The 27,247-nt window shown below is 34.3% G+C and overlaps 5 protein-coding genes and 2 long non-coding RNA genes across 7 annotated transcripts; 5 read left to right on the forward strand and 2 right to left on the reverse strand.

Annotated features, from left to right (window-relative positions):
• Positions 1-1,334: 1,334 nt before the first annotated feature.
• On the forward strand, positions 1,335-4,578 carry LOC140812927 (uncharacterized protein At5g19025-like). The gene is made up of 2 exons (XM_073171312.1): positions 1,335-2,189; positions 4,348-4,578. Exons 1-2 carry the CDS (start codon positions 1,516-1,518, stop codon positions 4,382-4,384), a joined length of 711 nt encoding a protein of 236 aa, XP_073027413.1. The 5' UTR covers positions 1,335-1,515; the 3' UTR covers positions 4,385-4,578.
• Positions 4,579-4,930: 352 nt separating this feature from the next.
• Positions 4,931-7,219, forward strand: LOC140812994 (pentatricopeptide repeat-containing protein At5g19020, mitochondrial). The gene has a single exon (XM_073171391.1). The coding sequence runs from the start codon at positions 5,035-5,037 to the stop codon at positions 7,096-7,098; it is 2,064 nt and encodes a 687-aa protein (XP_073027492.1). The 5' UTR covers positions 4,931-5,034; the 3' UTR covers positions 7,099-7,219.
• Positions 7,220-8,071: 852 nt separating this feature from the next.
• LOC140811441 (endo-1,3;1,4-beta-D-glucanase-like) lies at positions 8,072-10,406 on the forward strand. Its single transcript, XM_073169328.1, has 7 exons — positions 8,072-8,316; positions 8,564-8,585; positions 9,102-9,228; positions 9,350-9,440; positions 9,538-9,627; positions 9,861-9,961; positions 10,125-10,406. The coding sequence occupies exons 1-7, from the start codon at positions 8,169-8,171 to the stop codon at positions 10,263-10,265; spliced, it is 720 nt and encodes a 239-aa protein (XP_073025429.1). The 5' UTR covers positions 8,072-8,168; the 3' UTR covers positions 10,266-10,406.
• On the reverse strand, positions 8,639-14,293 carry LOC140811442 (uncharacterized). Its single transcript, XR_012113460.1, has 2 exons — positions 14,204-14,293; positions 8,639-9,020 (listed from the first exon to the last, which is right to left on the reverse strand). It is a non-coding gene; the product is annotated as an uncharacterized lncRNA (long non-coding RNA).
• Positions 11,511-16,004, forward strand: LOC140811440 (endo-1,3;1,4-beta-D-glucanase-like). Its single transcript, XM_073169327.1, has 7 exons — positions 11,511-11,757; positions 13,844-13,865; positions 14,300-14,426; positions 14,548-14,638; positions 14,737-14,826; positions 15,118-15,218; positions 15,519-16,004. Exons 1-7 carry the CDS (start codon positions 11,610-11,612, stop codon positions 15,657-15,659), a joined length of 720 nt encoding a protein of 239 aa, XP_073025428.1. The 5' UTR covers positions 11,511-11,609; the 3' UTR covers positions 15,660-16,004.
• A 666-nt stretch (positions 16,005-16,670) lies between these two features.
• On the forward strand, positions 16,671-17,540 carry LOC140813083 (uncharacterized). Its single transcript, XR_012113830.1, has 2 exons — positions 16,671-16,796; positions 16,887-17,540. It is a non-coding gene; the product is annotated as an uncharacterized lncRNA (long non-coding RNA).
• A 187-nt stretch (positions 17,541-17,727) lies between these two features.
• LOC140811656 (uncharacterized) lies at positions 17,728-27,017 on the reverse strand. The gene is made up of 14 exons (XM_073169685.1): positions 26,641-27,017; positions 25,473-25,554; positions 24,040-24,143; positions 23,348-23,474; positions 22,887-22,981; positions 21,687-21,810; positions 21,509-21,589; positions 20,472-20,570; positions 19,609-19,767; positions 19,455-19,515; positions 19,285-19,355; positions 19,027-19,071; positions 18,672-18,848; positions 17,728-18,576 (listed from the first exon to the last, which is right to left on the reverse strand). The coding sequence occupies exons 1-14, from the start codon at positions 26,676-26,678 to the stop codon at positions 18,001-18,003; spliced, it is 1,839 nt and encodes a 612-aa protein (XP_073025786.1). The 5' UTR covers positions 26,679-27,017; the 3' UTR covers positions 17,728-18,000.
• Positions 27,018-27,247: the final 230 nt, after the last annotated feature.

The following is a 27,247-nucleotide window of genomic DNA, read 5'->3' on the forward strand; positions in this document are numbered from 1 at the left end:
CACAAACAATGCCACATCATTATTCATACCGGAAAATTGACTAAATTTTTCAACAATCGAAAGATACATGACTGAAATTGAAATTTATCGATGTAGATGATAAAAATTACAGAGAGGTAAACGATATATGACCAAATTATAATTTTGCTGATAAATATTATCCCATTCCAAATTATTATACAATATATCTTCCATCATTTTTCATTTTACTTTTTAGGGAGAATAATATGGCACAAAAGTTTCCAATATATCCAAAAAAATTCAATTACAGTTGATTATCTTCTTTTAAATATATGAGGATGTTCGCACCTCCATCTTGTCTTGCACGCTTAAAAGAAAAACTTATTTGAGCATTTTTTTAAAAGTTAATTTGACGGATGAAAGAAAAACAAACAAACAAGGATCGATTTGGTGACCACAAGCCCAACGTGAAAAATTCGGTCTGCCCAAATAATATGGGCTTTGCATTATATTGGATCCTTGTATTGTTGGACATGGGCTACAAAAATTTCATTTAATTGGTCCATTTTGGCAATTGCTGTTGACCCTAAAGACATTCTTAGGTAAGACCAAATCTTTCTACTTTCCTTTTACGCAAACCATTAAATAAATAAGTATAATTCTAAAATCACGTCTCATTTATTAATTTCTTTTTTATTCACTATTAAATTTTATATTAAAATCATCATACCATTGATTCCACGCAACTTATTCTAAGATTATTGTCAATAAAAATGAAAAAAAAATGTATTCTTTGTAGAATAAAAACATTTTGAAAAAACAATAACAAGTTAGGCACATAATCGATTTTGATACGTTAGAAGATGGTCACCTACTGAACATGATAAAACATATCAAAATTGTATATTACTTAGTTGAGTATTATATTATCTATGGACACATAAATGAGCATAATTAACCGACAATATAAATATAAATATATATATATATATATATATATATATATATATATATATATATATATATATATATATATAAACACACATGCGGTAAGTTGTAAAAAAAAAATTCATGGTAAAAGGTATGTTTATGTATTAATAATAATTAATAGGCTACATAAATACATACCAAACTTGTATAAATTTCATTATTTGTTACCGTGATTGACCAACAATATACCTTATTCTTTCTAGGTGATTGATCTTGTACGTGTTTATGTTGCATGCGAATACATTTTGGTAACTTCCCTAAATTAATTATATATATAAATTTCGATAAATTGCACATCTGTTGTATATGTGCACATATATATTCGTCGATGTTCACGTAAATATACACAATAAATCAAAATATATTTCAGATTATATGAAATCCCATTTCGAGAACTGAACAGAGTTGAATGGGACGGTGAAGCCAGTTTTAACGTGCGCACCCCCAATTTGACTCCTCGTAGCGTGCTAACATGCGCACCTCCACTCGCTCCACCTGGAAAAACGAGAACCACCCCCGGCCCTCTCCCCATTTCCGCCGCCCCTAGACCTCTTCATCAATAACATGCGCCATCACCTCCTCAACTCCACCATTATGCCTCCTTCCTCCTCCCTGAAGAAATCCACATCCCCCAATGCGCACCCACAACCCCACCTCAATTCAGCAAACTGCCCTGCCCTCTACAGGCACTCCCCCTCCGCCACCCTCGACATTCTCATCTTCATTCTCGTAATTTTCTCCGGAGCTTTTTTAATCATCTCCTATTTTTCTTATATTTTCCAATCACTGTCACTTATCCTCCCCCGCTTACCCACTATAATTTCACACGTCCGTTACCATCTAACCTCCAACCCGCAATCCCAATTAGTTTTTTGCGCTTTGTTTCTGCTATCTTTTGTGGTTTTTGTTGTTATCTTTGAGATCTATTGTGGGCACAGATCAAGAAGGTGTGGAAAGATTGGTTGTAAAGGGTTGAAAAAGGCGATGGAATTCGATTTGCAGCTGCAAGGCGAGGAGTTGCTGCGGATGGGAAACGGGAATAAGGCAGTTAAAGATGTTAATGAATTGCCCTGGAAAGGGGGCACCGAGGACAACCCTGATTATGAGTGTTTGCGTGCTGAGTTGAGGAAGATGGCCCCGCCTAACGGGCGAGCTGTGCTGTTTTTTCGCTCAAAATGTGGGTGCCCGGTTGCTAAACTCGAGGGATGGGGTCCTAAGCGTGGGCGTCGACACAAGAAGTGAGTGGAGTCTTTGTTGTGTTGATTCTTTTATTGGAATAAGAATGAATTAATTTTGTCTAGACTGTGGCATTGTTTAATTGTGATATGATAATGCAACTCAAATGGGAAATTGTGTATAATTTGTTTGGATCGAATGTTGATCAACATGTTAGGATTATTGATTTTGGAACAAGGATTGATTGTATTTTGTTAATTTGTTTGAGTCTTGGATCATCAACTTTGTGAATTACATGAAGTCTAGTTAATTTGTGTGGTTAAGTCAATGTGATAGAAGATACCCAACACCCAAATATGTAAATTATTTTTGTCTGTTGTCTCCTGCCCTTTGATTTTTACAGGTTTAGCAGTGGTAAAATTATTTATGCTAAAACGGTGTTTGTTCTGTTATTAATATGAAATGATAGGAAATTTTTGTTCGTCTCCTCAGATAGACTCGTGTTGTGAGGTAGAGGTAGGGAATGTAGTACAAGATGCTCAATGCCTGTTATTTTGGAGAGGAAAATATCAGAATGACACAGCAGTTGCATTTTTCTACAATATAATTGACTGTGTTAGACTTAGGCTTCTACCAAGGTTTTGTTAAGTAGAGAAAATAACCTGCAAACTCTCTAGGCTGTGCTGCACTAGTGCATATCTTGATCAACTCGGTCATTTTGATTTTGTTTTTTCATGTGACATTAGGATTATTATTTGGATAAATGGAGTCCATTCCTATTGCATAACATTTGCTGCATGAAAGTAGCTGGTAATTAATTTATGGAGCACTCTTCAATGGTTAGTTTGCCAAGAGGTTGAATTCTTGGGAAAATGAGATTTCTAATATGTAGTATATTTACCTATTGTATCTGGTGAAAATAATGTGTCAATATGGTTGGTGGATGAATATTGTGAAAGATTATATTAATGTTACTTTTTAGTGATTTGATGTCAAAGATAATTATCTAGTGGTGGATGAATATTGTGAAAGATTATATTAATGTTACTTTTTAGTGATTTGATGTCAAAGATAATTATCTAGTTCATTCTATTTCAGATAAGCCTGATGATTCTATTCTAACTATATACTAAAGTTTATGCTAGTTGTTTTATGTTTAAATATTAATCACACATGATATTTGTGAAGAGCTATTTTCCAACTAAAATACGAACCTTTTATGAAAAAGTATCGCTTTTTAAGAATTAACACGTAAATATTGTTTTTGTGCATTGTGCAATGTAACTGCATAGTACGATAGAAATCTTTAAACTAGTTGGGCGGTGATTTGTCGCTTGCACTTTCCTCATAATATTCAGATGATTCTGTTGATGTTTATGGCGACAACCTTCAGTTTTGGAAATTGTAACAAACTTGTATTGGAGTTTGATACGGTCTTTGAATGATCATGGGTATGGTTGCAAGCTTGTGTTGGAGCATGGATTTAAGTCTGTAGGAATTAAAATATTCTGTCTTTTGAGGTATCAATCAGTGAGTCTATTTTATGTTTCATGATCTTCGATATGCTTCCATGTTTTCATATGTAAAATTTATGGTTTTTTCAATGCTATGATACAATATTTTGTATTTTTTGTTCATCTTGAATTTGCTAATACAGGGAGTACTATTAGGTCAGATCCCGGATTTGGGACATGGCACTCTTCTTCTTCTATTTATGTAGGATTGGTGTTCTAATGTTAAATAAAAGAGCTTTATATTTGTTTGATTCATTCGATTGATTTGCCTTTCCTTCTTCTACTAGGTTTATGTATTGTCTCCCACATAACTGCCTTTGCTTGTACCTGAATATATTGAAAGTATCTCAATTTCATTTGGTGGTCACTACCTTAACTAAATGCTATGGTCTTGAGATGTTTTAACCATAGATTCGTGATAGCATTCCTCAGCATCCTTTTTGTATCTTTAGACTTTATAAAAAAACAGGGAGAGAGGAGCGAAATAAAGAACGTGGTGATGAAAAGTGCTTTAGTAGTCAAATCAAAAAGCGGCATTATGTTAGCGTGCCGGTATATTTTGGGTTGTCTTCATGTGTTTGTATTGGGCTCTATTCTATCATTTGTTTTCTCCATAAATGTGCATAGTATGTCGTTTGCCACTCATTTGATTTACCTACCTTCTCAATTATTTTATATTTAAATTGTATTATCTGATGTATTTCAGAAGTCTGGCTCTTACCGGTGGAGGAGAGCGTCGCTGACTGTGGTGGGCATTCCCTTGGGTCTGATTAACAGTTCCTCTGTAGTCACTTGTTTCACGTTCATTCTGAAAGACTGCATTGTTGGGAACAATTTTCTTTCAATATCGCATTTATCCACATCTTTGTGGGGGAACTTATATCTTCTCTATACCGAACTAAGCGGGGATAAATAAAAGAAATTAGTTCAACATAAATCTCAATTTTTTTTTTTAATCTTTTGTGGTATACACGGCTAATGCTTCTTGATTGGGAACAAAGTCCACATGTTATTATTGCACAAATATTACCCAGATTTTCAATATGAAATATGTTTGTGTGTGAATTGGGTGCAGAAAAATTCAATTACGTTATTTGATAAGACTTGGCATACCTTTTTCGTATATTCCAATAATCGGTTTAAAATGTGTACAATTCTAAAAACACTTGCGACATTTTTGTTTGAAATTTGTACCTATACCAAAATCAAATTTCGTCGACGATTCTGTAACCAACCTTTTAAATGGTTAAAAGTTGTCGCTTTAAATCTAAAAGTTTGGTAATTTTATACCCTGTATTTTACAACGGACACCTGATTGCCACAAACAAGAAACTATACTGATCACCTGACAATATAATATTACAAAAGCTTCATTCTCTGATGAAACCATCTGATGAAATTTCCAGTCAAGTCAAAGATCTTAATATCCCTGAACATCAATTTGAGATGCCTCTGCACGATTTCCGCTCCAATCATCCAAACCCTTTTGAGAAACAGCACCAAGAAACCAGAGATCATAGAGTTTTCGTTGGTTTCTGCACTAAAAATCTTCTCATCATCCCCTTCATTGATATCTCATGGCCTGCAGCTCCATTGCCTGATAATGAAATCCGGGCGGATCTCCAATTTATTCGTACAAAACAGTTTGATGAGCATGTACTCGAAATGCGGGCTAATTTGGTGTGCCAAATCTATTTTTGACACGTCACTGAAGTTGGATTGTGTATCATGTAACATAATGCTCGGTGGATATGTAAAACATGGACATTTGAATGACGCGCGTGAGCTGTTTGTGAGAATGTCTGCTAGAAACTGTGTCTCTTACACGACTGTGATCATGGGGTTGGCTCAAAACGAGTTCTATGCAGATGCAGTTGGAATTTTCGATGAAATGAGGTTGTTGGGATTGGTCCCCAATGAAGTGACTATGGCTAGTGTCGTCTCAGCTTACGCACGTGTTGATGATCTCCGACAAAGTGGGAGACTATTGCATGGTTTGATATTGAAACTTGGTCTCGATGTGTTTGTTCTCGTATCGACGAACTTGGTTCATTTGTACTGCATGAGTTTGCGTCTTGCTGATGCAAGGATGATTTTTGATGCGATGAAAGAAAAGAATGTGGTTTCTTGGAATGTTATGTTAAACGGATACACAAAGGGAGGGCTGCTTGATATGGCTAAAGAGTTGTTTGATGGAATTATTGGAAAAGATGTGGTTTCTTGGGGTACAATAATTGATGGATATTTGCAGGTGGGGCGATTGAGGGAGGCTTTGGCGCTCTATTGTGAAATGAGGCAAATTGGCTTGAGTCCTAATGAAGTTATGATCGTGGATGTCATATCTTCTTGTGGGCAAGAAACGAACTTTGTTGAAGGTCAGCAGTTTCATGGTTTAGCTGAGAAAATGGGGTTTGTTTGTTATGATTTCATGCAAGCAACATTAATTCGGTTTTATGCAGCTTGTCGTGAAGTAAAATTGGCTCGCCTGCAGTTTGAACTGGGAAATAAAAATCATGTAGCATGTTGGAATGCCCTTATTGCGGGACTAATAGGAAATGAAATGGTTGATGAGGCTAGTTGTTTATTTAATGAGATGCCTGAAAGGGATGTTTTCTCATGGAGCTCAATGATTTCTGGTTATTCACAAAATGGGCAGCCTGCTTTGGCTCTCAAACTTTTTCATGAAATGGTAGAGAAGGGATTTAAGCCAAACGAAATTACGATGGTCAGTGTCCTTTCTGCCATTTCTACTTTAGGCACATTAAAGGAAGGAAGATGGGCTCATGAGTACATATTTAATAACTCTATACCAGTTAACGACAATTTGAGTGCAGCAATCATTGATATGTATGCGAAATGTGGGAGTATTTGTACTGCTTTAGAAGTGTTTCATCAAATTCAAGAGAGAACCACCAATGTCTCGCCTTGGAATGCAATTATATGTGGCTTGGCTATGCACGGGCATGCTGTTGCATCTTTAAGAATTTTTTCAGATTTGCAGAAGCGTAACATACGACTTAGTGCTATCACATTTATAGGAGTCTTGAGCGCATGTTGCCATGCTGGGCTAGTGGAAGATGGAGAAAATCATTTTAAAAGCATGAATGGCATATATGGTATACAACCAAACATCAAGCATTATGGCTGTATGATAGATCTTTTAGGCAGAGCTGGAAGGCTCAGAGAGGCCGAACAACTCATAAAGAGCATGCCCATGAAGGCAGATGCAGTTATATGGGGTACATTATTGGCAGCTTGTAAAACACATGGTAACACAGATATAGGCGAAACAGCTGCAGAGAATGTGGCGAAGGTAGAGCCATCACATGGCCCTAGCCGAGTTCTACTTTCCAACATTTATGCAGACGTAGGCAGGTGGCACGATGCTTTATTAGTCCGGAGAGCAGTGCAAGATGGAAAATTGTCGAGATCCCCAGGCTATAGTGGTGTAGTATAACATACTGGCTTATGCTTTCGTAAAGACAGATTCTATTAATGTGCCAGAGTACTGTAAAAGAATTTGATGTCAAGATTAAAGCAGTGCATATACCATGTTTTTAGCGGTGCGTTCTTGTACCAAAAGTTATACCAATAATTTTAATACTATTCAATCAAGAAATAAATAAATGATTATTAATAAAAGAGAAAATAAATAAATTTCAATTTATAGTAACTCTGATGTACGATGATCAGCTATAAGTAAATAGGTAAGAGTGTGTTGGAAAAATAATTCAAAATGTGATTTCAATGTCAGGAAATATATGTAATGACAATCTCTCTCTAGGATATTCCAAAAATGAATATAACTTATAAATAGCAATTCCAAAAATTCTTCCAAGGACAAATAGATAATGAATTTAATTGCTTCAAGAAAATAGGAATGGAAAACGAAATCATGAATGAATTATGCCATCAAGATGTATATATAATAATCGAAATAACCTTTGAGAAAGCTTATGAAAGATGTATATATAATAATTGGATCATGAGACGATGACTTCTTTGGCTTTATAAAAGGTTCGACCCTATTTTGAAAGAATCCGAGTCGATAAGATTCATTTGAAGAGGTCTTCTATTCATATTTAATAATAGCTGTTCATCACACATATAAATATATGTATTCAGTCAAAAAAATTATAGAATAAAATATGTTTTTTTAAAAAAATTTAAATGAAAGCTATTAATTTTTAAATTAATATGGTAGGAGATCTTTAAAAATTTTAAGATATCAATTTCTAATTTGGTTAATAATTAATTTGAGTAAATTTCATATAAGAACGTCTTGTAGATTTATGTATAAGATTAGTTGACTTAGTTTATATTTTTTTAAAAAAATATTTTTGATATAAATAATTTTTTTTTTATAAATGTAATGTGATTAGATATATGTGACAATTTTTTTTTTAAAATTGATTTTTCTCCATATGATCATCGTGTGACGTAATATCTTTTGCACCCACGTCACACAACGCATAATTGATTGGATAAAGGCCAATTATTTTGATCTGGAGAAAAGAAGGTTAAGACATGGCAGGGAAGCAGTGCTGTGAGAACCCACCAACTCTAGATTCCAGCAGCGGAGTAGGCCATGTGAAAGAACTCGGAGGCCTCAACTGCTATATCACTGGCCCCGCTGATTCCAATTTATCTGTGATATTAATAGCAGATGTTTTTGGTATGTGCAATTTCTTGAAACTTTTGATCGTGGGCTGCTGCAAAGTTTCAATTTTTCTTCGTGGATTATGAGTATTTACAAGCGGGTGATTCAGTGGTGTCAATTGTTTGTAAAAGTTGCTGTTTGTTTGTTTGTTTGTTTTTTCTAGCTTTATATTCCCCCGAAAATTCGTTTTTGAATCGAAAAATGATAGTCTTGTAATCTAGTTTGTTCCCTCTTTTAATATTTTGCTCGTTGCTTTATGCAGGATATGAGGCTCCTAACTTCAGGTGCTGCTTCTCTCCATTACCCATTTGTCTAATGATTGAATGTGATTTTGTTCTGTGTGTCATGAGTTCTTTTTTAAACTAGTAGATTACCTTTTTTTTTACATAATTCAATATTAAGATCTGGTGTTTAATGAAAGATTTATGCATTCGCTTTACCCATTAGCATCTTGAAATGGAAAAAATGAGTGAATTGTATTTACCTCATCTGATAAATGAACGTGACAAGTATCTCTAATTGACAAATCAAGGTAAACAGCCGTTAGTTTTAGCAAATGTTGAACAAAGACATGAAATGACTTTGATTTAAAATAGTGAAATTTGACGGAAAATAAGGATAACATAACCTGCCATTGCATGTATTAGGAATTCAAGGAAATTCAACCGATTGCATACTATCTTGTGTTTAGATTGTAACAACTGCTTGCACAGATAAGACTTTTGTTTAGCTATGTTATGATATAAATTTAAAATCTTGAACTTCATATGGTACTTACATAGCCATTTTCTGCCTTGAAGGAGACTTGCGGACAAAGTTGCTGAGGCTGGGTTTTATACCGTTGTCCCAGATTTTTTGAGGGGCGATCCATTTGTACCTGAAAATGCTGAGAGACCTATCTTTGTTTGGATTAAAGATCACGGGACTGTGAGTAATCATTTATCCCCATATCATAATCAGTCAGCTGGCCTCTAAATATTTACTTAAATATTGATTATCCCGCATTATCATGGCTTTTATCTCTAAATATTTAGCGTCGGCTTGATAGGATCAAGGATTTGAAGATGCAAAGCCAGTTATTGAAGCTCTTAAAAGCAATGGCATTACTAAGATTGCTGCGGCTGGCTTCTGTTGGGGAGGTGAATTGGTTCTTATCCACTGCCTAAACTAACAATGCTCCTCTTGTTTAGACATTGAAATTTGTAAATCAAATGATTGGTTCTTATTTTGTTTCAGCCAAGGTGGTTGTGGAACTTGCGAAGTACGCATATATACAAGCTGGGGTGCTGCTACATCCTTCTTTTGTAACTGTAGAAGATATTCAAGGTACTAAATTTTTAAGTTTCCATACATGGTACCGATATAATCAAAGACCTAAAAGCCATGAGAAGGGCATAAAAAGTTACACTGCTTTCGTTATTTTAAGTATATATTGGGACTATTTCTCTTGAATATGATCCATTGTGGATCCATTTTTATTGGCTATCAGCGGTGAAACCAAGCTGAAACAAAAGTACTTGCTCCTTTTCTTTGAATAATATGGTTAAAATAATCCTCAGGAGTTAAGGTTCCGCTTTCGATTCTTGGAGCTGAAACCGACCATATGTCTCCACCAGAGCTTGTGAAACAATTTGAAACTACTTTGAATGCTAAGCCTGAGGTGATCAACTCAACTGAATCACGCATTTAAATTTTACATGCACTTATAAATAGCATTTAAATCCTTTAAAAACCTGAACTGGATGGTTTGTGTACCAATTCACCACTCAAACCCAAGTTCAGTTATAATCGAAAAACATGAAATAATGGTGATTTTGTTTCAGATCAACTGCTTCGTGAAGATATTTCCTGGTGTCGTGCATGGATGGACAGTAAGGTACAAGGAAGACGACGAGCATTCCGTAAAGAGTGCAGCAGAGGCTCACTCTGATATGTTGGATTGGTTTACCAAACATCTTAAATAAATTGAATTATCAGAAAAGCATCTTAAATAAATTCGAGCACTCTTGCATCCTGTATTGCAACAAATTATGCATAGTCTGAACCAGTTCTATGAGTTATAACATGTTTGGTGTGTAATTTTCAGCTGCAGACTGTTACATTGACGTTTGGATTTGAAATCACTAAATATTTAGTACTGTTACAGTCGGAAAATTGTCAATCCAACTCATCAATTATATGTATCGAGGAGCCATGACTATGGTTCGTTTTGACAACTCTAGTTGATATAACTTTTCCAATATTTGTGCTTCATAATTTTGAATCCAGTATAGGTTATTGTGTCACCCCAATCTGGTCCATATATGTGGGAGGTATACTCTTTTTGAATTAAGCCAATGTTGCTTCGTAGTCAAATTTTTTTTTCAGCCCAATATAAAATTATTTACCATTTTTTGATATGCATAAAAGAATAATTTTGAAAGCTTAGATATAGAATTATCCAGTTTTATGTATTTCACATCGTAACTCTAATTCTACCAATTAAAACTTCGTGTGTAAGTGCTTAATTATCTGTTTTCTGATAAATATAAATACGTGCGTAAAATTATCCATCAATATTTCATGTTAATATTTAACAAACTATCGTGGAAAAACTAGAGTGAGTCTCATGTGAGACCGTCTCACGGATTTTAATATGTGAGACTGGTCAATCCTACTCATATTCACAATATAAAGTAATACTCTTAGCATAAAAAGTAATACTTTTTCATGGATGACCCAAATAAGAGATCCGTCACACAAATATGATCAGTGAGACCGTCTCACACAAGTTTTTGCCGAAAACTATTACTGCTTCTATTTTATGTCATTAACTTTATGATGCATTGATCAAATTATGATACTTTCGAAATCATACGGTTTTAAAAAAATTCGTAGCATGCAGATTTTATCAGTTATAAATTATTTAAACCATGATGTTGGACATATGGTTATAACTAAAAAAAACGAGTGAGTCTCATGTGAGACCGTCTCACGGATCCTAATTTGTGAGACAGATCAATCTTACTTATATTAACAATAAAAAGTAATAATCTTAACAAAAAAAAAAAAATTTATGGATGACCCAAATAAAAGATACGTCTCACAAATACGATTCATGAGACGGTCTAATAAAATTTTTGCCAAAAAAATTATCATAACATCATTTTGTTATCTTTTAGACTTTTCGTACCCAACGACAACAAAAGCCGCCACAAAAAAAAAAAAAAAAAAAAAAAAAAGCCAAATCAAAGAGCATTAGTGTACAGAAGCAATTATTGATTTATTTGGTCTTGACTTGTAAAAGAAAAGAAAAGAGGAAAACGATAATGGCTGGGAAACAGTGCTGTGAGAACCCACCAACTCTAAGCTCCAGCAGTGGAGTTGGCCATGTGAAGGAACTCGGAGGTCTCAGCTGCTACATCTCTGGCCCTGCTGATTCCAAGTTTTCTGTGGTCTTGATTTCGGATGTTTTCGGTACGCCCAGTTTCTTCAAACTTTTGATCCTCGGATACTGTAGTCGTCCTGAGATAAAATTTTAGGGAGTTCATTATATGAACTTAGAAAATTAATAAAATTTGTAAGAGTTGTAGATATAGATTTTGACAATCTATTTTCTTCTGTTAGTTTTTGCAGTCGAGTGAGGTCTAACTCTTAATTTGAACATAGTAAAAGTTTCATTTATATTAGTTGGACTATCCATAGTTCAGCTACCTGTTCTAGTCCATAGTTCGATCATTTGTAAACTCACGTGCTGGATGTTCGCTCTTAACGTGAGATGTGTGTTGGTTGGATAAATACTTGGACAATCTTTTCCTAGCTAATATTTAGGATTGAATTTGATCTAAGTCCGGATCTTTTAACATTTGGTGCAAAAGTTTACACTTTTCTTCTTTGGATTATTTGGGTACTTAGTATTGAGTAAGTCTTTTGTGATATGATCTCATGAATTTTTACCTGTGAGACGGATAAAATAATACTTTAAGTATAGTTTTGGTACACATGATAGGATAAACATGTATATAATATAAGGATAAGTTGATGATAAATAAGATGTATGATATTATATTTAATGTTTGGTAGGATTTTAATAAGAGCGATTAAATTTATATATTAGATTGTAATGACAAAATTAATCTTATCATAATAAATTTTATATTTTCAAATTTGTTGCTTGAGTTCATATTTCTTATCTGTTCATGCGCCGACAGTGCTTGCATGATTTATTTTTTTTTACCTAATTTTATATATTATGTAATATGATAATTGAGTCATTAATTTTGTGAGTCTAGTCAAATATAAATTTCTAAGGCTAATCGAGTGATACTAATATTTTATTGAGATTTATACAAATCATTTATATAATTATCTCGAGTTTCATTTATATAATTATCATATTATATAATATATAAAAATAAATAAAACTATTTATTTGATTTTAATTTCTACCTACAAGTAAAATGAGAGAACAATAGGATTTATGATTTTTATATATTAAGGGCAATTAAGTCATTTGTGGTGTTTTTATCATTAGATTAAAATTATCTCATATCATAAAAGTGATATTTTATCCCTATATAAAATTATTTATCACGGGCCCATGATATCATGGGCTTTTAAAAAGGTACCAAACGTGGGATAAAAGAGGATTATTTATCAATCCCTCTCTTATCACATATATCAAACTATACCTTAGCATAAAAAGTAATATTTTTTCATTGATGACTCAAATAAGAGTTCCGTCTCACAAATACGACTCGTGAAACCGTCTCATCCAAGTTTTTGCCTAGAGCTAGCTATACTAGTGGTCAGGCCACTTGTGGTGCGAACCAAATTGGATTCCTATTTTGTGATTGGGGCAGTCTATGTTATAATACAGTATTAAAATATAACATGTTCAATTCATCGTAACTGAACATGTTAATCTATTGAAACATGGATAAGATATTATGTAGCACGTGCTCTCCGTTTTCTATGTTTAATTAACATTTTTCTTAACTATATTATTTTTTAATTTTCGAAAGGAAACAAACTTGAAATTAAATATTCTAATAAAACAAGCTCTATGTTTTTTTTTACAAAAATCTTCTTTTGAAAAAATTATATTATTCTTTTGATTGATTATAGAATTTCTTTTTGATATACAACTGTGCATATGAAATGTATATTTTGAGAAAATTATATGATTTTTGTAAATGAGAATTTTAAATAATTTATTCAAGAAATGTGGTGAAAATGATAATTAGTTATGTTCCAGTTTTCAACAAATCCATCCAATTTTAAAATCACATCATCTTTCAAAACATGCATATCCATTTTATAGTCTCAATTTATCGAATCAAATATTTGTAAATCTGTGGAAATTTTTTTAAAAACACTTTGTCAAATTAAGTTTTTGAAAAATAGTCTCTTGCAAGTGTATTTGAGGGTTAGTTTTTTTTTAAAAAAAAGTTTGATCAAGATTATTTCGCGAATTCCGAGGTTTTAAGCAAACAAGGGTCAAGATAGTCTTATAATTTAGTTTACCGCCTCTTTTAATATTTTGCATGGTCGATTTGTGCAGGTTACGAGACTCCTAATTTGAGGTGCTGCTTCTCTCTGTTACCCAGTTGTCTCATTATTGGATGTGATTTTTCTTCTGTGTGTTTTGTTTTAGGTTGTAAAATACCCTTTTCATACAGAAGATCTTTTAGATTTATGAAATTAACATCTTGAAATGAAGAAAATGGTTGAGTTGCATTTTACCCCATCCGCTAAAATGAACATGGCAAGCGCCTGAAATGACTTTGATTGAATTCTGTGATAGTTTTTTTAAATAAGATGAGGATAATTTGTAACCTGCAATTGCATGTATGAAGGAAAAATTCCACCAACTGCAGATTATATCATGTTTAGAGTGAAATATCTGCTTGCACAGATAGACTTTTGTTTAGCTATGTCATGATGTAAATTTGGAAACTTGAACTTTATACTGTACTCTATACTCATACATGATTTATTGCTTTTCTGCCTTAAAAAGGAAACTTGCGGACAAAGTTGCCGCGGCTGGATTTTATACAGTCGTCCCAGATTTCTTCGGGGGAGATCCTTACGTTCCTGAAAATGCTGAGAGACCTATCGTAGTTTGGCTCAAAGATCACGGGACTGTGAGTTATCATTTATTCCCATTGCATAATCAGTCAGCTGGCCTCTGAAATTTTACTCAAGTGTGGATTATCAGGCATTATCATGGCTTTTATCTCTAAACATTTCACTCTGGCTTGCTAGGATCAAGGATTTGAGGATGCAAAGCCAGTTATCGAGGCTCTTAAAAGCAGTGGCATAACTAAGATTGCTGCGGCTGGCTTCTGTTGGGGAGGTGAATTGGTTCTTATCCACTGCCTAAACTGAAAATGCTCTTCTTGTTTAGACAATGGAATTTGTAAAATCAAATGACTGGTTCGTATTTTATTTCAGCCAAGGTGGTTGTGGAACTTGCGAAGCACTCTTTTATACAAGCGGGGGTGCTGCTACATCCTTCTCTTGTAACTGTAGAAGATATTCAAGGTACTAAATTTTCGAGCCAAGTTTCTATGTATAATGCCTGAGCGAATCAAAGAGTTGATAGCAGGCACGAGAAGAGGCAAAAGACACATTATTATGTAAATTACGCATGAAAATTTCTTTGTTATAAGAAGTTGTGGGCACTCTGTTTCTCTCTTCTGTGTAATCCACTGTGGATATGGGTACGAGGGGCATGATCCTGTAGATTTTATTGGCTACTCTACGGAGAAACTAAACTGAAGCACAAGTGCATACTCCTTGTCTTTGAATAACCATTGTTATGACAATCTTCAGGAGTTAAGGTTCCTCTTTCAATTCTTGGAGCTGAGATCGACCAGGTGTCTCCACCAGAGCTCGTGAAACAGTTTGAAACTGTTTTGAATGCTAAGCCTGAGGTGATCACTTGATCGAATCACACATTTCAATTTCACTCGCACTTACAGATAATTTCTTGCTTTAAATTCAAACTACTGCCTTTCGTCTGCTATTGTGCTGTTGCATCCTTCCTAACGATTTTCTTACGTTCACGTGAACCATGTTTTGTAAATTCCATCAGAGAAAAGCCTTTACAAACCTGTGCTGAATGGTTTATGTACCTCTGTGCATAATTTGTGCATATATGCATCACTTCACAACCTGAACCCATGTTCTGTTATGGTTGAAAAGCATGAAATAATGGTAGTGTTGGCTTTCAGATCAACTGCCATGTGAAGATATTTCCTGGTGTCGCGCATGGGTGGTCTGTAAGGTACAAGGAAGAAGACGAGCATTCCGTGAAGAGCGCAGAAGAGGCTCACTCTGACATGTTGGATTGGTTTACCAAACATCTTAAATAAATTGAAATATCAGAAGAGCATCTTAAATAAGTTGGATTACTCTTCTATATTCTAATAAACTATGCATACTCTGAACCAGTTTAATGAATAATTGTTTGACTTAGTATAATGTCCAGCTACACAGACTGTTATAGCATTTTACGAAGCGATTTAACTGTCTGCGCGCATAGTAGCAGAGAAGAATTCAAATGCTTACCTGTGCTCTTTTGGATCAGAGGGATACAAATTTGGAGGTGCTTTATTTAGATTTGTATGGTGGTACATACATATATCTTGATCTATACTGTGGTGATAAATTAGAGTGTACTGGAGATTATGGTTATATAGTTATGAGCTTTACTATAATTTTGGTTTGTATAATTACAGCTTCTCCAATCGGGCACAAAACAAAATTTCAAAGCTCATAAGTTCTGTCAAACACCATCTAAATATTGAAGTTTGGGTTAATTTTTATTTTTATTACATAATATGATACTTGAACCAAACGTAGATGCGACATGCATGTTGTGACGTTCGATGTTTAATTTGTTATTTGAATATGAATACATCTGTCTATTTAGATCAATCATTTGGTATCTAAATTGTTAAAAGAAAAGATTATTGGGAGTTTTGTGATTGAAGTTAAGAATATGTGGGCATCAAATTACAAAAAGTTGCCACATACATATTAATTTGATGTTATCTTTAACCACTACCATCGAATTTGAATGTTAAAAATGTGATTAATCGATATCATAAACTATTATATTCCAATTTATTTAGATATTTTTTAAATAATTTCAATTAATATGACCGTATGAAGTTCGCACTATGCTATTATCATATATCAAGGAAAACTGGAAAAGTGTCATTTAACATATTTTACATAATGAACACGCTTGATGTCATGCTAAAGTTAAATACGAAAACTCATGTGAGACTGTTTTATAAGTCAATTTTATGAGATGGATCACCAACACAGATTCATGAAAAAATATTAATTGTTATGTCAAAAATATTATTTTTCATGATAGATATATGTTTTTGTGAAGTACCATTGCTTCCCATGAACCTGCCAGAATCGTGTGAAATTTATGAGCCTATAGTGGAGAGGATTCATACCAGCAACTAAAGAGTTTAACTGCTGCAAGACCTATTGTAAGTATCTGTATGGTATTTTCTTCACTCAGACTCGTTTAGTAAATACGGAACTGATTCTAAATTAGTAAGTTCTCCTACTTACTGCAGGTTCTTGAGGCTATAATGGAGGACAAATTGCTAGAAGTAATGACTGGAGCGGCAGGCTGTATTTTCAACCTTATGACATACGAGGACTCGAAAATCATGCTTATGAAAGCGGGATTAAGAGAATTCCACCTGGGTCGTCGCCTTTCTTCATTCTGAAGAAGTGCCAGGATCCATCCATTAAAGTTTCAAGCACAAGAAGGTATGCAATAGAACTTGCAATATGGATGATGAGAAATGATTACATGAATGCTAAAAAATTTATGAGCCTGGGACTGGAGATGGAGCTTGAGTCTGTACTAGAGACGACATCAGAGCTGCAGAGTTTCAACATTTTCTGTGGAGCCGTTGGCCTATGCAGCCACCGAATACCAATGCACTCCTTGGTTGAAACAGCAATCCAAATGCTGGAAGAAGGGTAAAATAACAGAGAAGGCACATAAAATATTTTCCATGTAAAAAGCACCCCCGTGTTGCAAAGTCAGAACAGATGTAATAATCGCACAAGGATCCAAAACTTTCTTTAATTGCTCGAGTACGGAAGCATACAAATCGAAGGGTATTATTCTACCTATTTCTACACCAGTAGATGTGTTTCAATCGATGCACATCACAGTATAAAGTGAATTTGCTATGCTTATATTTCCTGATTATCTTGGATTTGGATTATGCAGTATTTATTTACTGCACAACATAATCAGCAATAATACTTCAGCATACTTCAAGTTCAACTCCAGATCGCATTCGATACATCAATGCAAGCTAGTAAGTACCTGAGATGTAAAACTTCTGTACATGTTGTGCTTACAAGTCAGGAACACTCAATCCATCCCATTAACATAAATCAAATCAATGGGTTATACAACAAACTGGTCATGTCAAAAGAAGCTTAAAAATCAGGAAGAAAGATTCCTATTGACAGAAAATATCACCTGTACAGAACCTGGGAAAGAATATTTAGTACACAATTACAACAACAGCAGCAATTGAAAATTTAACCACAATCCTTCTATTTCATCATGTTCCTTAGTATACTCCTCTAAAGACAACTACTTCACAACACTACCATTTAACAGTACACTTTCAATATATGCATTCTTCAATCATGAACTAATAATCATCTGTTCTTGAAAAAATTGAGATCCCAACGGCGTAACAGGCCATCCATGATATTGCTCGTCGGGTTCTTCTCAACTTTAACAATGACCCTCGTTTGGCCATTCATGTTGGCATCTAATGTACTCTGATTGCCTGACGTTTTATCACTACGAGATGTCACCCCAGTGATTTCTTGTCCCATTGGATGCTGTGTAGCATCATTGCTTGCCCGATCATTTAAATAATCAACAATGTCACCACCAGGTAAATTACCGTTACATGGTGATGTGTCGCTTGGAGGAGTTTCTTGCGTTTTTGCTTCAGAAATTGGAGTGCAAATAAGTGGAGATTCTAATATTGATTTGCTCCATTTTGGAAGTGGCATCTGGGATGCTGGTTCATGATCCTTAGCAGTTGATGCGGTAACTGTGTCTGTTATTATGGAATCGCTCCAGTTAGAATCCTCTTGTTCATTCTTTAGAGCTGGTTCTGGTTTTGGTTCAGGTTCTGGGAGTTTACTACAGCTATTGGATGATGGTTGAGGATGTCTCACCTCCAAGTCCTTCAGCGACTCAAGCACAGCTTCCATGAACATCTGAAAATTTGGCGAAAATAAGCAAATAATATTTCATTTGAAGGTAAAGAACGTGTGAATCTAAGGAGATTCATCCCAAAAAACCCGAAATTTACCCTTTCTTCTTCTTCCACGTTGTTTGGGAAATCTGACAAAGTATCGAGAGGATACTCAACATATTCATCATCATCTATTGATGCTGGCTCATGAGAACAATGAGGACTGCCATTGGAGAGTTCAAAGCTGATCATACTAGAAGATGATGGGTGAGAATCAGACCCCCTACTTTCCACCTGGAGAGTACAAATGATCGTGGTGAGTCAGATGAACTGAAGAACTGCATCTAATGCACAAAAAGCAGAAAAAGGCATCATTCTGGTAGACATAAAAGCACAACAAAACGTGTTCCCAATATTTTAAACTACACCAGGAATCTCAATTTATTATTTATGCTAAAATTTAGAGAGGTACCTGCGTATCAAGTTGATTATTTTTGGACGAAATATCAGCAGGAACCTGAATAAAACAAAACAGCAATCAGCCATCTGCCAGTAATTATTGCAGAAGAAAAACCAAAATCTAGTGGTTCCCTACCCAAAAGTTTGGTGCAGAGAATGAGCAAAAGGAAAAATCATATATGAACATAAATTTTAAATCATTCTCTTTATGGTGCCAAGGTAACCCATTGTCCTTCCACATTTGTCACTATATTAAAGAAATAGATCATACCACTATTGTACTCATAGGTCTTCGGGATCGAAGTTGTTTAATGGCATCCTCTGTGCTACTGGTTGTTGGACCTGAACAAAAGTAAATTCGAGCGAGCATGTATCTTTCAGAGGAGAAATAAGATTGAAAAGCACACAAAACTGACAAAACAATGAGAGCATAATATATACCAGAAGGTGAACCCACTAATTCATCAGAACATTCCACATCACCGGAAGTGCTCCAACTATTCTAGAGGTAATAAATGACGTTTTGCTCTAGTCAGAGATTTAGCCGGTAGAAGACTGCCAAATTAAATAGTGTAAAAAAAATAAATCAATTTACCTTGGCAAAGTAGTCTCTAGTCAAGTCATAAAATGAACTTCCTATTTTGTCCTCTGGAGGTTGTAATACATTGTTGAAAAAAATACAAATTGAATCAAAGTAAAATTGAGGTCGGGGCGAATTGTGATCACCCTCAAATTTGATTATATTTTTGTCCCCCTGCAGAATCAAAATTAACGGATATAAGGGCATGAACACAAAGAGAACACGAGATAGTAGAAAAAACGTCGCATTTAAATGAAAAACTTACAATCATTACCACTTATTAAATAATGAGAGAAGCAAAAAGTCATCAATATATTAAATGACTAGGTAGGAAAATTCCGTCAAAGTTAGAAGACAGATCTGCCGCAATTAGGAAAAGATTATTCATCAGCTGGGGTGAAACTGTTGAAGCATATTATAACAGAAACATTTCTACTAGCAATGTAAATCTTAGTTAAATGAATCAGAGCATACACCATCCCCATCCATGGCGAGACTCATGCTTTTTCACATTTGAAACGATAACAGAAAACATTATTTTGTACCTAGTTTTGGACATATGCTGATTCGTTAGGTTGAACAACCAATTCCATTTGAAATGAAATACATTTAAATAAGGGAAAAAGCTTATGGAATCTGCTTTCACAGGCTATTCAAAAATTATCTACCTTAGATAAAGTTCATTTAATTTTGTGATAGGCAAATAGCATAACATTTTAGGTGTAGGGGGTATTTACAAATGCTTAGACATAACAATCATGCATCGTGACACAAAAAAATGCATCAAAACAAGCGAGAATAGCAAAACTATACCCAAAAAGGGAGGTTCAGTAGCATGCACAGAGATGATTATGAAATATTAGTCTTAAAGAAATTACCATATAAGCATCAAATATCCGATCAGAATGATGGGGTTGTATGAAATCATCATCAATGGAGTGACCAAAAAGAACTGGAACAAAGCAAGATTTTGCAACCTAGAACATAAGCATGGAGTCAATTTCATTAAAAAAATACACAAACAAGTGGTTGTAACCTAAAGACCCAGAAAAATGGATAAAGAATCACCAAGTATAGAAACAAATATCAGCTAAATAAACTTCAAAAGAAAATATATTTTTTCTTCATGGTTAGTCAACCCTAACATGGAGCCACCAGAATTATCTCAGTTGGAATAGCCTCTTTCACCTTTACCAAAATTAAACTTCTATTTTATCATTCTGATGTGAACCACTCGGTCTGAATCCAAATAGACTTGGTCATGCTTTGCAACCCAACTTGGAAAACACATACTACCGGTGTCAACTAACAACCATGAATTAGAAAACTAGAATTCATAATGTATGGGTGTTAAATGACAAGTAATCCTTCCTTCAACCATGTATAACACAGGCATGCTACCCATTTCTATGCGTATATTCACCAGTACAAAATCAGAATTTCTTGAAAAAGAAATAAAATTCTCTAGGCAGGGAACAAAAGAACCACGAAATAATGTGTGTTAGTACATGAAAACACAACTATGTAGAATATCACTATCAATAAAAAAAATTAATCCGTGGAAATAAACTTGCTAAACCACGTTCATCGTTAAATAAATAAGTACCCAAATCCACAGATATACATGTAACAACTTATCTACCAAACAATTTTTTCTACACATAAATATGAGCATTGCTATTTAATAATACACTTTATTTTTAAAATTTATCATATTCATGAAAGTGTTGAAGACTTAGGAAGATTTCCTACAGCATGATGTGCATAAAACCAAGTAAAACTACAATCTCGAGAACATACTGAGGAAGTTAGAAGAAAGTCTATATGATAGGATCAGCGTATATTTAAATTACAGAAATATAAGGAATAAATAGCATAGGGTACACTCATGATTAAAGATAACAGTTCAGGATACCTTGATTGCATTGAGGTCCATTATATCAAATTTTGCCTTCTTCTGAATAGCTCTACGCATATACTGGATTGCGAACTTAACCTGGAAATGAGAAAGTGCAAAACTGTAAACAAAACAGCAGATAAATCGTGTTCATAGAACATTTACCTGAGACTAGGTCAATAAATTGGTAACTTACAGTGAATTTGGGAAGACGAACTTTGTAAGTATCAACCAATTCCATCATCAAGTCAACTAAATCAGAGAAAGGGCTGTCCAGAACCATTCCTGCTATGGAAGGATCCTCCACTCCATACATCAAGCTGAAAGAAGTAGAATGTCATGTCTATTGAGTATTGACACAGTCGTATAACTGACGTAGAACATCTGCAAACTTGGAGCAAAATGATGCCACGATAATCACACCACGTTTATGTCCCAAAAAAAACATATCTTCTGTAATCTGTACCTAGACAGCTAGAGAAGCTATCTTTTTTTTTGCTCCTTCTAAGGCAGTATGTAGAGAAAGCATTCTTTAGATGCCTTCGTACATAAAACATCGACATCCCATCTTGGAAGTGCATTAATATAAAGAAATCATGAAACATTCCCACCCAACTTTATTAGATATCAATTTAGTCTTCCATCACATATAAGCTTATATGGAGTAACAGATATTGGTTGTACACAGATACACAGAGAACTTCTAGAAAAGTTCCCTCCACCAAAGATAACTATCTAACTAAAAAATGCAAATATATTTGGTAAAAAAAGGAAAAAAAGAACGGCCAATCCATGAGTTGACTGTATTAAGAGTGTTTAGCATCCAATAAAAGTGTGTTTTTATTTTCAATATTAATATTGCAATTTATGTTATTTAATAAAAAAATATAAATGCAGGGTTGAGGAATAAGAAGAAGATGAAATAAAATAGCAATGAAAGGTTGATGAACAAAAAAATTATGAAGGATGAATTAGAAAGTTTACTACCAATCGATGCCTATAGGCACTAGTAAACAATATTGGATAGTAGAAGGTTGTAATGATGAAGAGATCGATATCTTACAATATATAAGAGAATGATAAAGTAACAAGGGAGTTAAATGAAAATTAGTTTATTAGTCACAGGAAACTATTAATAATTACAATTTTGAGAATTTTGTATTTTTAAAAACTAAAAATTATACATGCAGTCTTAAACATATCATATGTGTCCATAGTTTAATCTATTGCCGGACCTGAGATAAATAAAATTATATTAAATTTAAAAGATCTTTTTACGCTTAAACTCCATCTAACCATGTTTAAGCTTGTAATATTAATGTCTGACCTCGACAATTCGCCACGGTGCTTTATGGAACCTTGATTTTAACCAAATGACAAGAATAGAGAAACTAACCTAGTAACAGCACCCATGGAACGGCCCCATAAACCAATCAAGGAAACATTCCCATCCTCCCTTAGAAATTTAACAACAGCTTGGAGATCATCCTTCTGCAGAGTGACAACCACGTTGGATCGTTAAAATGCAGGACTAGAATCTAGTGACTACTGAAGCTAGTAACACATAGCTGGGATACATGGCATATGATATCAAACTGAAGAATAAAACCAAAAAATGAGTAGAGAAATTAATATGGACATATTTATTTTAATTTGAAGCTTTTGCAAGCTGCTAAAAATTTACAGTTGATAGAAACTTTTTGCACTTCCAGGTTCCACGTTATCAAGCATTTTTTTAATGCCTCCTCCTGCATGTATTTCCAGTTTCCGAAATTTCTTGACAGATGATAAACAGAGCGGCATATCAACGGGGTCAGATAACATGTGATTGGGTGACATTAGGTAGCAACCACTTACTTCATTCCACCCCAGAGTGACGTGTTCTCCTCCAGAGAGTCCAGAACCAGAGAAATCAAGAGTAAAAACAGTAATATTTGATGGTAATAATATAATAGCAGCTTCACTGGCATCTGTTCGGCAACCACTGAAAAATGATAAAGGGCGCATATTATTAAACAAAAAAGATGAGAGTGAGTAATCTTAACTTCACATACCAAGGTCTACGTATTTTCAGCACAAAGGCCTAACTTCCCTCTGGGACAAAGCAGCGGAGGTACATTTTATACATTATATTTCTCAAGCCCAAGATTAAACATTAATATGTGGGTTAACTACATGCACTGTCACACGATACCAGAACTAGCTACTACATCAAAATAGGCAGTGGCGTGTACTGAGCAAAGCGAGAAAGTCATGTGGGAAACAAGCTAGTCAAATTCATACTTGATGTGCAGCTTAGATAATTCATCAAATCCTAATGTAAGTGAAACCGATCTTGCCAGATGGTCAACTAAGGAAAAAAACAGAAGCAAAAACTCACAAAAAAAAAATCGATGACCATAAACTTGATCCAAAAACACCCAACAAGTTCTCAGGCATCACTCACTACTTCAAATATCATGGATTGCAACTCAACCACATGCAAGAATACTGATATAATAAATTCCAGGTTCGAACAGAGGTTTCTTCCACTAACCAGAATTACTGACCTATTTCCATGGCAGTAGATTACACAGGGCAGCGCATTTCCTTCAGGACTGACTATAGGCTTGTAATGGCTACATTGAAGAATATCTCCTCGGCTATTTACAATCTGCAAGATAAAAAAAATTATTCTGAAAAAATTACTTATTAATCATAATTCAAAAAAGGTGAGAGAATTGCTCCACCCGCACTTTGACAAACCCATTTTCCTATTACACGTCTGGGATCTTTTTTCTACTATCCAGTTTTTTTGTAAATATTGTCATTCTTTAGCATGTATGATGTGACAATGATATTTTTTACTACGTATTTGCACCATGGTTGGCTGGTTTACCAGTGATTAATGGTCTAAATGACTAAAAGTACCACACCAAAGACCAAGCAGCAATGGTGGTTCAAGTTAACTCATAATGGAGTCAAATAATTAGAAATGTCATAATCAGTGGTTTTACACAGAATGTGCTTTACATAAAAGCAGACTGGCTTGTTCTTGGGTATATGACCAGCTAGAGAAGAGAAATTTGACCAGTTAAGGACAAATGAATTCAATTTCTATCCATTCAGAGCATACCCCATAGAGTTCATGGGCTCAGCAGCAAGGATATTAGACACTAGAATGACAGACTGAATTATATGGGAACCAATATCAGAATAGCGAGAACTTCGACAACTTCTGCTTAAACTAAAGGATCTGTGGGTTACTCTTACCCAAAGGTTGAGGTCAAATGCATCGATTTGAGGTATACAGAATGGTCCAAGTAAAATGGGGAGGATAGAACATCAACTATCATTGTAAACCATGATTTCCGGTGGACTTGAAAATCGAGTATCATCTTATTAACAATCGTAACATTTAAAAACAGAACATGAAACACAATACAACAATCACTTTTTTATGCCAACAGACTATTAATAGTCAACTTGGCTTGTGGGATGTGATGGGGATCTATAATATGAGGATAAATAAATTAAAAATACTGATAACATTATAAAACTCGGGTTAAACGCTAGACGAGGTAAGGACAAGAAGTCCTATCCTTTGCACCAAACGGTGCTTAAAGGTATTAAACAAGGTATAAATAATCAATCAATGGAATAAAAATTTAATGCCCCCAATAACTAATCCTACATCAAAACTGAAATTATAAGAAAGCATATCAAGTCCACTTTCCACTAAGAACAATTTTAAGATGATAAATGAGCTTTAGGAATCCATTTTCAGGGGGGCAAGATGTACAAGAAGGATTATGGATATAGAAATCTGTAAGGTATATGATTATCAGGTCAGGTGCTCCCTTCTGATTCAACAGGAATTTATTATAAGCAACTTTAAAAACTGCCCATTATAGTAGCAAAGATTGGGGAAAAAATAATTAGTGAGAGAATAAGGCAGAAAAAGAGAAATGAATCCAAGTACTGCACATGAATAGCCTCTCACCTCCAAATCTTTCCTTTGGTACCACTTGCTTTTCAGCATAAATTCTTGATCTAACAAATCATTTTTTGGATTGTATTCAGCTCTGTAGTAAAAAAAGTAGATAAATTAACTGAATTTATTGTCATAGCTACAAGATCCAAAAAATGGATTGAGAAAACATGTCAAAAAATTTCTCCAATGTTTATCATGTTTTTATTTAAAAAGAAACAAAGACATTAATTTCTTAGCCATAAAAAAAGTTGACTATTTTTCATAGTGCATGTGGAGGAGTCTTGTGCATATCACACACACTTGATTTGTCTAGGTGCATCTTCATGACTTAGATTGTTTCATAAACTTGTTCAATCAAATTTAAATAACCAGTAAGCCGGATAGATCATAGTTACGACATCATGCATTTTTCTCCACCAGCTGTCTATTCTATTTTTAGTTCAATGGTCGATAAGCTTAATAAACAAACTATTATGAGCATGCCAAATGAGGTATTTCAAGATTAATTGATGAATGACTTCCAACCCATTAAGCATTGGCATGCCAATTACATCACTGTGCCGAAAATCGTATCATGTGATTGAAGATTTTGAACTTTATGACAACTCCTGTTAACACTTCCTTTCCTTCGGAAACATTTCCCTGAACAAACATACTAATTGACGGCATAGCTTGCAGTAAGATCCATCAAACATATGCCATCAAACATAAGTAATGATTGAACATTTGAACTCTAGTTTGCAAAACATACCAATTGATGGCATAGCTTGCAAAAAACACGTCATTCATTTAAAAAAACAGTCGAGACTTAAAATTTCAAACACTAAATAAAGAGAGACAGAAAAACGTTTAGTATTATAGAAATTGAAGATATAAATTCAGCACGTAAAATTCATCAAATGTGAATATTAAAGCGCCAAATCTAAACAATATCAAGACAAAGTAAATCAAACCAATCACAACATATTAATATTAATAAAACCAATCATATACAAATAAAAAGTCGTTAAAATTTCATCCAAAGCCAACAACGTATAACATATTCTCAAAACCAACCTCGGACGTTTTCGGAAAAAAAGAAAAACTTGACCAACAGATAAATAAATGCAGTGCAAATAAACCTAGACACAGAGTTTTAAACATAAGACGAAAGTAGTAAAGACTTGATTTTTCTCACCTGGGTGGTCTTATAATGAAGTTTATAAGCTGTTCCATGGGAAAGATCCAAGCAATCAAGATCTCCCCTTTTTTCCTTCTATTCAATATAGAAACTGGTCTCTTTTCCCCCAAAATACTCAAAAAGTTCCGCAGGTAAACAATTGATTTGCTTCGACCAAACAGAAGCACAAAATCAGAAGTTGCAGTTTATGATTCGAAGTATAAATTCAAAGAAAAAGAGCGTGAAGGTTGAAAAGAAGCAGCACTAGGAAAGGGTCTTTGAATCTTTGATAGGAAAAGAGAACGAATCAAATTGGAGACCGGCCCTTGTGATTTATTACTACCGTGAATCTGGGATTTCGTTTCTTGCAAACAAAATTTACTTTTATATACATAAAAAAAAAAAAAAAAATTGTATACATATGTTTTAAATCTGTAATGGCCTGAGTCATTGAATTTGCATTATATTAACTTAATGATCTATTGATTTGTTTCCTTATTTGATTGAAATAGTTTGTTTATGTATTAAAAAATGAATTCGAATATGAGTAGCCAACCAAATAGTTAAGCATGGAAAAACAACGACTCTATCGCAAATGATTATCTAGTTATGGAGTCACACTTTT

Source organism: Primulina eburnea, chromosome 14, assembly GCF_022965805.1.
Source record: "Primulina eburnea isolate SZY01 chromosome 14, ASM2296580v1, whole genome shotgun sequence".
NCBI classification, from domain to species: Eukaryota; Viridiplantae; Streptophyta; class Magnoliopsida; order Lamiales; family Gesneriaceae; genus Primulina; species Primulina eburnea.

Excerpts from the sequence above, each read along its gene's own strand:
- LOC140811656 (XM_073169685.1), bottom strand. The coding sequence starts at position 26,678 with ATGGAACAGCTTATAAACTTCATTATAAGACCACCCAG. Across the intron at positions 25,555-26,640 it reads TTCATTATAAGACCACCCAG|AGCTGAATACAATCCAAAAA; the intron begins GTGAGAAAAATC and ends TTTTTACTACAG. Across the intron at positions 19,768-20,471 it reads GGATATTTGATGCTTATATG|GGGGACAAAAATATAATCAA; the intron begins GTAATTTCTTTA and ends TTGATTCTGCAG.
- LOC140811440 (XM_073169327.1), top strand. The coding sequence starts at position 11,610 with ATGGCTGGGAAACAGTGCTGTGAGAACCCACCAACTCTAAGCTCCAGC. Across the intron at positions 11,758-13,843 it reads CTTGATTTCGGATGTTTTCG|GTTACGAGACTCCTAATTTG; the intron begins GTACGCCCAGTT and ends CGATTTGTGCAG. Across the intron at positions 14,827-15,117 it reads AACTGTAGAAGATATTCAAG|GAGTTAAGGTTCCTCTTTCA; the intron begins GTACTAAATTTT and ends GACAATCTTCAG.
- LOC140811441 (XM_073169328.1), top strand. The coding sequence starts at position 8,169 with ATGGCAGGGAAGCAGTGCTGTGAGAACCCACCAACTCTAGATTCCAGC. Across the intron at positions 9,441-9,537 it reads GGCTGGCTTCTGTTGGGGAG|CCAAGGTGGTTGTGGAACTT; the intron begins GTGAATTGGTTC and ends ATTTTGTTTCAG. Across the intron at positions 9,962-10,124 it reads CTTTGAATGCTAAGCCTGAG|ATCAACTGCTTCGTGAAGAT; the intron begins GTGATCAACTCA and ends ATTTTGTTTCAG.
- LOC140812994 (XM_073171391.1), top strand. The coding sequence starts at position 5,035 with ATGAAATTTCCAGTCAAGTCAAAGATCTTAATATCCCTGAACATCAAT.
- LOC140812927 (XM_073171312.1), top strand. The coding sequence starts at position 1,516 with ATGCGCCATCACCTCCTCAACTCCACCATTATGCCTCCTTCCTCCTCC. Across the intron at positions 2,190-4,347 it reads CGTGGGCGTCGACACAAGAA|AAGTCTGGCTCTTACCGGTG; the intron begins GTGAGTGGAGTC and ends GATGTATTTCAG.